This window comes from Neoarius graeffei, chromosome 28, assembly GCF_027579695.1.
Source record: "Neoarius graeffei isolate fNeoGra1 chromosome 28, fNeoGra1.pri, whole genome shotgun sequence".
Taxonomy (NCBI): domain Eukaryota; kingdom Metazoa; phylum Chordata; class Actinopteri; order Siluriformes; family Ariidae; genus Neoarius; species Neoarius graeffei.
Window position 1 is genome coordinate 3,142,885 of NC_083596.1, and position 12,362 is coordinate 3,155,246.

Here is a 12,362-nt window from a genome sequence, read left to right on the forward strand (position 1 = left end):
TCAGTGTGCTTGTTTGCTCACCACAAGGTAGTGGTGGAAGATGTAAATGACATTTTTATAGCATAATATATTGCACCATTTGACAAGAATTTGGGCAAGAAGAAGTGTGTCGACATGCACTGGCTGTGAACGCAATGCACTTCCTGTTCAGTGATGTCACTGAGCAGGGCGGGGCTTTCCTTTTTATGGTTTATTTGCTCAGCAGCTCACTTCCTCAGTAGCTGCCATTGCAAGGAGGAGGGCACTTAGATAAGTGTGTGTCTGTGTGTGTATGTGTGTGAGAGAGAGAGAGAGAGAGAGAGTGAGTGAGTGAGTGTGTGTGTACGCACTTAAAGACACACACACACACACAAGTGCAAGGTTGAAGCTGCTGGATATCAGGGTACGGGCTCCACAAGCCCACAAGCTCACCAGCATGGACCAGGATCTGGCGAGCAAAAGGCTCCACTCGAGGTAAGACATGAAATGACGGGGGAAGGGTGGATGGACAGAAGGGGGTAAAGAATGACAAGGTCTAAAGAACAGAAAGAAACAGAGATGGAGGGGGTCGATGAAGAAGGGTCTGGGTGGGGAAGAGAAGCTCTCTGAGGAGATCAGGCGTCTCACAGAGTCCTACAGCTGTGCACAGAAAAGCAGAGGCACAATTAAAGGGCGCGTGCTTCAAAAAATTCTGGAATTTCTATAAGCAGTGGTTTGACTTCATTTTTTTCCCTCCTGCTTTTTCTTTTTGCATACGTGTCGTTCAGCTGAACTGCTTCAGCACTGCCTTGCTGTCTCGTGTCCTCGTGTAGCTATTTCCTCCGTGCCTCTTGTCTTCTTCCTGGCAGCCAGGTGTGGTGAAACAATTTCAGCTTCTGTCTTTTCTGTGCTTGAGGGTTTGATTTTCTGAAAAATTCCAAAATCTTGACTCTGAAATGGTCAGACTGCTACTTTTTTTTTTTTTGGTTGCAGAATCCATTCTACAAATACGATTCAGAGTCTACAAAAAGTTATGAGGTCTAAGGTTCGAGTTGAAGGGCGGGATTAGTGATCGTACCTCTGCTTAAGAATTCATCCGTATTCAAATATTTGCTTGTTGAAAGTTCTCAGGTTCTTCGGTTTGTTGTCACACAATGAGAAGCTAATGGTGGAAGATATAAATAACATTTCATAACATCATTGCGGTGAAGCAGGAAATTGTTTCACAGTTGATGTTTGAGACTGACTTGGTTTTACAGCTAAACACCAAGTGACTGGATTAGCCTGCTAGCTGTATTGGTTTTGCTGTGTAAATTAATTGTTTGGGTAAATGGTTAAATACTTAAAATATTCACATCAACACTTCTTTTTTATATCTAGTATAGTCTACACTTTATTTTATGACAAAAAAAACTATATTTATTGTGTTCATGTTACACTGATACTCGATTTGTTTCTTGGTTTGCTGGTGTTGGTTTTCTCTTAATCTTTGAGACTTTGAGATATTTGATGAATTGTATTTTTTATGATGCTATTTAAAACATCGTTTTCAGAACACTGAGAACATGACTGACTGACTGTAAATAAGAATGTTCAGAAAATTATTAGCTAACGTAAAATTGTTCGTTAGATTTTTTAAAAAAAATTTGTCGGAATGCTCGCATTAAAGTTTTCCATAACACAACAGGTACCGTACATTCGCATGAACAACATCCTAATTGCACAAGTTCTAACTTTTGTACATGTTGCTGAATTCTTTCAATTTTGAACCAAATCAGGCCCCAAAAACACGCTGGATGACTAAACGATCATACCTACCAAATGTAAGGTCCAAATCGACCCAGAGCTTGGTGAATAAGTGTGATTTGTGGCGCAAAATAAAAAAAGCTGGTGGTGTTTTTCACATTTCGTCACATCCACATCATGAAGTGCGTCTTATCCCAGCAGCTCTGATCTGTGTGTTTGGTCCTATAGGAGCTTTACTGATCCAAATGAACAGGCCTTTTGTCTCATGCATATTTGGCTTTTATCTCAGGCCTTCACCATTTACATTTAGATTTATTCATCTGGCAAGCGTTTTTATCCACGTGGAAGAAATGGAGCAGAATCCAAGCCACAGAGCTGAGTGAGCAGTTTGGGGGGAAAACAGCAGCTTTCTGGCAACCCTAGGATTTAAATTCACATGTATAACTAACTTAAAAAAAAAAAAACCTTAAGAGCTTCAATCCCTCTTATTTTCAATTTTCTCACATGGATGAACTTGAGATATTTTGATGTTGAAGATATTTTGTGTATGACATCCTCTTAGCACATTCTAGAAGAAAAAGAAAGAAGAAGAAACCTGTATTTCTCACATGCACACTTCAAGCACAGTGAAATTCATCCTCTGCATTTAACCCATCTGAAGCAGTGAACACACACACACACACACACACACACACACACACACACACTCAGAGCAGTGGGCAGCCATACTAGAGTGCCCGGGGAGCAGTCAGGGGTTCAGTACCTCGCTCAAGGACACCTCAGCCCAAGGCCTCCCCATGTTAACCTAACTGCATGTCTTTGGACTGTGGGGGAAACCGGAGCACCCGGAGGAAACCCACGCGGACACGGGGAGAACATGCAAACTCCGCACAGAAAGGTCCTCGCCGGCCGCTGGGTTCGAACCCAGAACCTTCTTGCTGTGAGGTGACAGCGCTAACCACTACACCACCGTGCTGCTCATTCTGGTTATTTTAGCGAGCTAAATGTAACAGCACATGACATCATTTTTTAAAATGAAATATTTGAGAAATACAACTAGTTATGTTTTTTTTTGTCCAGTTTGTTCTGTTTGTACAGTTAATGATGGCTAAAGTAGTAACTGTTAGCATAACTAACTACGGTAGTACTCTTAGATAATTATTTGATTCATTATAAGTGCCACAACCCTTATGAAAATTAACCATGGTTTTACTATGAAAACTAACCATGGTTTTACCATGGGTTTATAGTTATTCATGGTTTTCATGGTTTTTTGGGTAACCATGAAAACTATGGTTCATGACTATGGTTTAACCATGATTTAACCATGGTTTCACTATGGTAAATGTTAATGTATCTGGGCTGTTAATCGAGATCCTTCTCTACAGCATTGACTGTTGGACGAAAGCATGGTAATACTACAGTTAGTGCATCCTTTTAAAAACCATACTATCCCTTTTTAAACTAATTTCATAGTTACTATGACCTATTACACATACAACTATGATGCTACCACAGCTACTGCAGTACTATGGATAAACCACAGTAATGCTATGGTTGGTTCATAGTACTTAGAATCACTATGAAATGCCATAGTAGAACCATGGTTACTACCATGGATGAACCATAGTAATACTATGGTTGGTTCATAGTACTTAGAATAACCATGAGATACCATGGTAGAATCATGGTTACTACATAAAAACCATAGTATAACCATGGTTACTACATAAAACCATGGTAAAACCATAGTAAACCATGGTAGATTTTCGTAAGGGAAAATAATCCTGATAAAAACAAAGATGACTAAATACAGTTTCTGTTCTTGCTAATCATGTAAATTAAGCAGGCTCACCTCATGTGAGATCCGTCTACTGATAACCTGGCAAGCTAAGTTATTTCCTGAATGTTAGCGATATTGATAATTTAGCATTAGCAGTAAATGTTGCAGCACTAATATGAAAGCTGTTAAAGGCTCTACTTGAAATTTAATAACTTTACTTCATATATACTTCAATACTATTCTTCTAATTCAAAGGCTTAATTAATTTTCTAATCTTGGTGCAACAGAAAAAGAAACATTACCAATCGCATAAATCACAGACCGGTATCATCATTATATCAAACTGCAATGCTTTGGAATATTTTTTTCAAATTTATTCACCCACAATTTTATTGATGTAAACACAAACAACAAACGCTATAATGAAAGACTGCACTGTCCAGACATTACCATGCATTTGATAAAAGGGTGCCAAAACATTTGAAACATCACTTTTGGATGTAAAGCAGGTCGTATTTTGAGTTAATTGTTTAGTAATGATGATGTGGTGTGTAACACGGTCTGAAAAAGATAAATGGCTGTGATATAATGATATAAGACTGGAATGGAGAGGAGAGGAAAGTAAAGGAGTGGGAAGTGCTTTTAGGTTGCTGAGGAGAAAAAGAATGAAAAAAAAGAAAAGAAAAGAGAAAAAAACATTTTCGAGTTTCTCTCTGGTTTCCTTGACAACTGGACTTCATTGCTTTCATTTATTTAGGTTTGGGTAAAAGCTCTGAACGCCTCGCTGTAACTCGACAGAGCAGAAAGCAGAGACTAAATATCACAAAAATGATTGATTTATAGAAAAGCTGCTTCAAAAAAGAGATGCAGAAATGTCCATGACATCATTTTATAGCTATAATGAGCTCCGCAATTAGTTTTTCTTTCTGTTACAGCTTTCTGATTTGTTTTTTTTCTATTGAAGCAATACAAATGAAATAAAATGTAGAAGGAAATTGCTGACGCATCCATGCAGTGCATCACTGTGCCCTAATGCAGATAATAACCAGAACTTTCTGCTCTTTATGATGTCCGACCCACAAAAACACCAACATGGATCTGTTTTACAGTTTAAAAAAAAAAAACACGCCCCCGTCCTTCATTCTTATTGGTAGTTACTAAATGACTTTGCATCTCATTTTACCTAAAGTTAAACTTCACTGACCGTTGTCGTATCGGTCAGTACGGACTAAATCAGTTATGTTGAAGGTATTTTGTGTCTGATGTCCCTTTAGCAAGTTCTGGTTATCTTAGCTAGCTATCATGTACTCTAACAACTCTACATCTGCATCTTAGTTCAATTGTGAACATGAGCTAGCAATTTGAATTGTTGTCTTGAGAATAATCCCCAAATCATCCTGATATAAACAAGAAATATTTAAATCCATTATCTCTTCTTTTCCTGAGATAGAGCCTGACAGCTAACTTCATAATTATGCTAATTCAGTTATGTTTGTTTTTTGAATGTGAATTTATTTAATTGTTAGTACTTGAATGCTAAGGGTATTAAGGAGCCGATAATTTTGTTCCAGAGATTTTATTTAGGATTTTGGTTAATTTTCTTTCGTATAAATACACAGGTGATTATACGAAATCGTGCATGCTGATCGGTCAATAAATTCTGACTATTTCTTGATAATCACCTCGAGTGACTCGGCAAAATGGCTTCTAATCGCTTCATCAGTGTAAGTGAGGAAGAACTACAAACGATGAAAGAAAATGCTGTTCCTACAAACACTAAAGAGGCTCTGAAGTTTGGTCTAAAACTATTGAAAGGGAAGGTGGAGTTGGGATTTATTTTATCGATTTCAAAACAAAGTATTTTATGTGACTCGGTGTAGATAAGTGGCACAAGTCTGCGCCGCAAAGTTATTACATTTACATGAAGATTTTGAAGTTTGAAATCAATGATTTTTTAGAAATACGATTTAAAAAAAATTAACCACCTATGTATTTATACTAAAACAATTCTCCTCCTCAGGCTTGGTGAATATCAGTGAGTAATAACCTCAACTTTGTCTCGATTATTATTCACCAATATTCACTTCACCTTCAGCAAATAATTGTTAAATAACTTGGAAACTCCAAACCGAAATGTTATGATGTTTGCTAACCATGTAACATGAAGCATTTTGTTTGTGAACTGTGCAAGTTACAGTATATTAAACACTGAGTTTTTATTCATCGAGCCCCAAAAATCTAAAGCTGTTCTCAAACCAGACTGTCAACAAAACTGCATTTTTAAAAATCCACAGTGATCCATTTGGCCCAACAGGACCGCAGGCCTATTATTATACTGTAATTGTTTCTGTCCTCGCTAATTACCCATGTGTACTGTGCTCTCCATGGTGGGATGACCACAGGCACGTATCTTCTCCTGCCAGTGAGGCCACCAGAGCAGTCAAATCCCAATACCAGTCATGGACGCTGGAGTTCAGCCCAGTTTTTGTGGTTTGTTTTGTACCACTGAGTGAACCTGGTGTGTTCGGGTCTTTGAGCAGGAAAGTCACTGAAGTGTACCAGACTTTGAACTTTCCTCAGGCAAATCTGTCGAAAATGGTGTGAAGGACCCGGTCTGACTAATATTTAAACCAAATCTTTTACTCTTTTGTTTTCACAGCACAACATGGGTGTTTTAGGTGATTATTATTATTATTATTTTGAACAGCAGTTATTTGGAGTCCCAAAGGTAGTGAAATCCACAAACTGCACATAAGCCTTTTCAAAAGATGTTATCATGTTATCATGTCTGTTGTATGCAAAAGAAGAGGATGTACCTATCAGGAAGTCAAATACAAAAAAATGAAAGAGCTGATAGGGAAGGAAGAATAAATAAAGCAAATAAAAAGGAATGTCACATTGGGTCAACTTCATTTTTGGAATACAAGAAGCTAAATAGTTTGGTGTTTGGCAGGGCTTTGAACCAGAATTTTTTTCCTATTGGTTCGTTCCGAACAGAAACGGAATTTTAACGTTTCCGGTTTTGGGTTCCACCATTAAATAGACGTTCCTGAACTGGTTAGAACAAAAAAATTTCGTTCCCGGAACGGTTAATTATGTTCCCTGTCAGCTGTTTAACAAATGGCTATAAAATTATGTCTCTGTCTCATCCAGCTTAAGCCAAATGTAGGCTAATTCTATTACAACCTTCATTAAATAAGACAAGAAATAATTCAAAGCAATTATTATTTCAAATGTTGGCGATTTGGATTCTCAGTATGTCTTCCCATCTACACAAACAGAAAAAGTGGCAAAAATGAAAGATAATTCGTTTAGTGTGTTACCAAAGGCTTGTCAGGCCCTATGCATTGATAGGCTAACAGAGGTTAACGTCATTTAATGTTCTCAAGTCTCTCATTAACGTGGACAAATATATTGATATTGTGTTTGAAATTGACGTTTTTGAATAATGATAGACTGCAATATTTACCTCTTATTTAAGATGTGGAGACGTGATAGAAGTCCACCCTCCCGCTCTCTCCATTCAGTCAGCGAACGTCACACAGGAAGTGAACCCCAGCGGGTCATAGAAACTTGCGCAGGAGAAGAATGACTTTTTTATTTGTAGGCTATGGAAACTTTGAGGAACGAAATAAAAACCGGTATTAACCGGTTACCATTATTTTTAATAAGTGTTTCTGTTCCGGAACATAAAAAATAATAAAGTTTCTGGTTTCGTTTCTGTTCCATGTGAAATAGAAAAAGTTCCCGGTTTTCATTTTCGTTCCTTGAACCGGTTCAAAGCCCTGGTGTTTGGTGTTTGGTATAATATCAGTAATGTAGCTTCCTTGGTAGAATTTGTTGGTTTTCTCAGCAGTTAGCTTGAGTATATTATAGAAATATATACATGGTAGAACTTTTTAAGAAAGCTAACAACCCTTAATCACGTCAAGAACCCTTTGGAGAAAGACTTTTTTAACTCTAAGTGATGATGTACAAGGGTCATTCGAGAATTCGGGGTACATTTCGCATCTCTGAAATAAACCTTTTGTTATTTTCCACAAAAGAAATCTTTATTGAATCAGTTTTGAACAATGCAAATTATGACAAACTTTCACCAGTAGCGATGCTTGATGCACATTTTAGACCCAATTTATCCATAAAACATTAACTAAACAACTCCCACCCCTTCCCCCACATTATTGGCTGTCTTTGACTCCTGATTCATCCATCCAACTCCAATAAACAGGAAGTGATTTGGTCTAACAATCTGTTTGTTGAAGCTTATTCTATTAACTGTTATAAAATCAATTGCACAGAAAGTCTATTTTCTGTATTATGTGAAATTTCAGTAATAAAAAATTTATATATTTTTTTACCCATCCCAAAGCTCTTGTCAGCTCCGTTAACTCTGTTATAAAACCGCATAAAATCCACAAAGATTTTTAATAATACGCATGACACCTGCACCGAGTGATGCCACTTCCTCTGGCGGGAAATTTCAGAAAGGCAGTGAGGTATGTTCTGTTTCTTCTGTCATTAATTTGAAAAAATGTTGAGGATTTTACACCAATGGTGGATTAATTATTCATCAACTCTGTTATTGTGATATCTCTCACTAATTTTTTTTTTCAAACAATATGTTTAAAATTCATAAAATTCTGTTTTTTTTAATACATGCCACATGGTCGCTAGCTTGAGGTTCGCATGTGGAGTGAAGACACAAAATGGTGGAAAATGTCAACTCTGTTATCGTCAATTCTGTTAATGGATTGCCCAGTTTAACGATAACAGAGTTGACGCTGACAAACAGAGTCAACACTTGAAATGTGGACGCAATTATAGAACTTGATCTAGCAAGAAAATTTTGGGAAAAACACCAGATTTTGGAAAAGAAAAAAAAAACAAAATAATATTCCTACAATGTTTGCCATCTTTCCCCAAACCAATGCAAGATCTTCTGGCTGTCTGCTTTCTAAAAATAAACTTGAGACACTGCACAATGTACTCAATTGACCTTTGTGGTTGATTTACTCTTGTGCCTTGTAATTCCTGCAGTTTCCTTCTCGTTTATCATTTGATCGATTGCCATTTGTGCTCTTGAGATGTTTACAAGAGTTACCTCAGTGTTACATAATCTGGATTTAAGAGGTTGAAGTTCATTCAGTTAATCAGAATTGAACTGAAGAACTGAAGCATTTAAAACTGTAGCTATGCTGGATATATTATTGCCTGAAATTCACTCTTTGGAAAATGAGACCTGGTTTTCATCCATGCTTCTCTTCCAGTCTCCACTGGCTTTCTGCTATGTGAACAGATTTATTTTATTTGGCCGTTCTGCTTGTATTCTTGGCTTTGATTGCGTCTAGACTGAGCTACATTTATCCAGCGACGTGTGGAACTCCAGTTAGGTTGGTTTTTCATATTTACCTGACTGAATCTGTGAGATTAGACGCTCTGTTATCGTGTGTTTAATTTGTAATGAGCACATTAATGTTTTCTTTCTTTTCTAAACAGATAAATATCTGTTAACTCTTTTGAAGTTGTTAGAATTCCAGACTGAACTAAATATAACTTGCGCTCCGTTTGACTTCAGGTGTCTTTCTGGAGAACCCATTAATGGTTCCTTGGAGAACCATACACCAGAATGTTTCTCCATCTGAAAGGTTGCAGTTACTGTTCTCTAATTTTCCAGTTAGCAAGCATGACGTTAGGAATCTTGGCTAATTGGTCAGCTATTCTGTAATCCTACTACTTCCTACACATCATTACCATTAATTCTGGATGACTTGAATCACTTATGGCCCTTTTCCACTACCCTTTTTCAGCTCACTTCAGCCCGACACGGCTCGCGTTTCGACTACCTCAGAACAGCACAACTCAGCTCGCTTCAGCCCTACTCAGCCCCCAAAACTCGCACGGTTTTGGAGTAGGGCTGAAGCGAGCCAAACCGAGCCGAGTGGGGCTAGGGGCGTGAGGAGACACTCCCCTGTGCACTGATTGGTGAGGAGGAGTGTCCTCACATGCTCTCACACGCCCTGCGAGCACGCTGGGATCTGTAAACACCGTAAACCCGGAAGAAGAATAATTACGAATTACGAGAATTTCTGAAGCCTTATGCGCCTCGCCTCATCTATACGCTCTTGCCAGTATCTGTTGGCGTTGTCGGTGACAACAAGCCACAGCACCAAGACCAGCAACACTAACGACTCCATGTTTATTGTTTACTATCTGGGTCGTGAGACTACCGCTTAAAAGGTCACTGATGTCACTGTTTGCGCCGCTTAACGACATCACGTGACGTCCACCCACTTTCGCTAACTCCACCCAATGTGTCCACCCACTTCTAGCCAGCACGGTTCAGCGCGGTTGTAGTCGAAATGCAACTCCAACAGCCCCGCTCAGCTCGACTCAGCCCAACTCAGCACCGCACGGCTCAGCCCGACTCAGCCGCGTTGGTAGTGGAAAAGCGGCAATAGACCAGGTGTAGCGATTCACACGTGTATGCACATGATTGTCTCACCTCAAAACATCTCCTGGATGTAAAACAGCGTTGATTTAAACCTCACACTCAAGAACACCTTGTCGAAGATTCAGTGAGGTCCGGACCTTCTGCTGAAATGAGCGATAAAAGTTTCTGACCTGCTGTGAGGCAACTCATCATCACAGCGAGGCACTAAACTGCCTCACATTTGCCTCTAATGCTCAGATCAAACATTGTGAATGTCAGGAAAAGTGCACCCTTTCTGTGATCTGGAGAGAAGGATGGAGACGGTGGTTTAAAGACACGAGTGTGTGTTAGCATGGGCTGTGATCTGCTAATCATCTCACAGGAGAAGATGACTCGAGTGCAACAGTGCACCATGTCTTATCTGTTTTACCAAAGAAGTTTACTAATAAAAGATACTCTATTCAACTTTGTTTAAAGAAGGGAAATATGAACTTCAGGAACTGTTAGTTTCAGATGTTGCATCTGAGATCCTGATTGACGAAGATGTACTTTTTTTATTTCACTGAGTGTGTTCTGGTGATTTATAAAAAATAATTATATAAATGCGGTGGTGTGGTGGTTAGCGCTGTCGCCTCACAGCAAGAAGGTTCTGAGTTCAAGCCCAGCAGTTGGCGAGGGCCTTTCTGTGTGGAGTTTGCATGTTCTCCCCATGTCCGCGTGGGTTTCCTCCGGGTGCTCCGGTTTCCCCCACAGTCCAAAGACATGCAGGTTAGGTTAACTGGTGACTCGAAATTGACCGTAGGTGTGAATGTGAGTGTGAATGGTTGTCTGTGTCTATGTGTCAGCCCTGTGATGACCTGGCGACTTGTCCAGGGTGAACCCCGCCTCTCACCCATAGACAGCTGGGATAGGCTCCAGCTTGCCTGTGACCCTGTAGAACAGGATAAGCGGCTACAGATAATGGATGGAATTGTGTAAATGAAGCCACATGTTCTGCTGGGGAAGAGAAAAACTTTTTTGATGGCTAATTGTTCTACACAGCTTTTTGCTCAGTTCAGAAATCAAAAAGATTAAAATTGAGATTTGCTAGATATTTGTATGTACATGTCAACTATAACTCCAATTAAAGGTGCTGAGATGCGTCAAAAACTTGAACAAAAAAATGACTTTCATGCAAAATGAGTGTCGACATGGGTGTGTTTTATTTATAATTGTAATTAAAACATTTTCACATGGCACTAAATTTAGCATTGGAATACTGTAAGTCATAATTTTAAGAAACATAGGCCGATTTATGGAGATGCTGAGACTTTGAGAAACTTGAACGAATGAGACCGTCAGTGATGGCATAACTCACTCCGGCCCCGTCTAGTCCTGAAGGAACGATCTAAAGTGGGCCACATTCCTTGTGTAATAAATGTTTCAAGCTATATACACCATATACAAGCTATATATAGAAGCAATATCCACCCTAGGAATACCGACCTATTTACCAGAAAGAATCCAAAACGGTGAGGAATTGACCGAGAAGAAGCGATTTTTGTTGAACTGCTCATTAAGGCTTAATTAGTCCATAACTTCATTAATAATTGTAATGAAGCAAATCTGGGTAGAAGTTCTATGCACCCTAGGTACCCCTACCTTCATGCCAGAAAGAATCAAAATTGGTGAAGAATTGAGAGAGAAGAAGCGATTTGTGTGAAATGTAGATGACGCTGGATGGACAACACATGATGGGATAAACTCATCACCTATTGGCCGGATGAGATGATAATATAAAAGAAAAATGGGTTTATGCAAATTTAATACCTGCTGTTTGGTTGTAGTGATTTACACACACATTTCTTTACCGAAGAGATGTTTATTAGTTATACAGTATAAACATTCCAAACTGGGGGCGGCACGGTGGTGTAGTGGTTAGCGCTGTCGCCTCACAGCAAGAAGGTCCTGGGTTCGAGCCCCGGGGCTGGCGAGGGCCTTTCTGTGTGGAGTTTGCATGTTCTCCCCGTGTCTGCGTGGGTTTCCTCCGGGTGCTCCGGTTTCCCCCACAGTCCAAAGACATGCAGGTTAGGTTGACTGGTGACTCTAAATTGACCGTAGGTGTGAATGTGAGTGTGAATGGTTGTCTGTGTCTATGTGTCAGCCCTGTGATGACCTGGTGACTTGTCCAGGGTGTACCTCGCCCGTAGTCAGCTGGGATAGGCTCCAGCTTGCCTGCGACCCTGTAGAACAGGATAAAGCGGCTAGAGATAATGAGATGAGATGAGATGAGATGAACATTCCAAACTGTATACACTGCAAGCCCACTATAACAAACTCCTTGGGCGACATCCAAATGGTTTGTAAGACTGAAATGGATCCACTTGTCGCACCAAACACTCACATTATATGCAAAATTTTACACACATTCTCCTGATCACGGATTTCTCCTTCCGAGTCAATATA

At 39.4% G+C, this 12,362-nt stretch overlaps 1 protein-coding gene across 2 annotated transcripts in view; it reads left to right on the forward strand.

Annotated features, from left to right (window-relative positions):
• Positions 1 to 238: 238 nt before the first annotated feature.
• Positions 239 to 12,362, forward strand: part of gpsm1b (G protein signaling modulator 1b) — a 59,610-nt gene continuing 47,486 nt past the window's right edge. For both annotated transcript variants that reach the window (XM_060912145.1, XM_060912144.1), the window contains exon 1: positions 239 to 453. In XM_060912145.1, the coding sequence (XP_060768128.1) occupies positions 416 to 453 (38 nt within the window). In that variant the 5' untranslated portion in view covers positions 239 to 415. The remainder of the gene's footprint in view (positions 454 to 12,362) is intronic.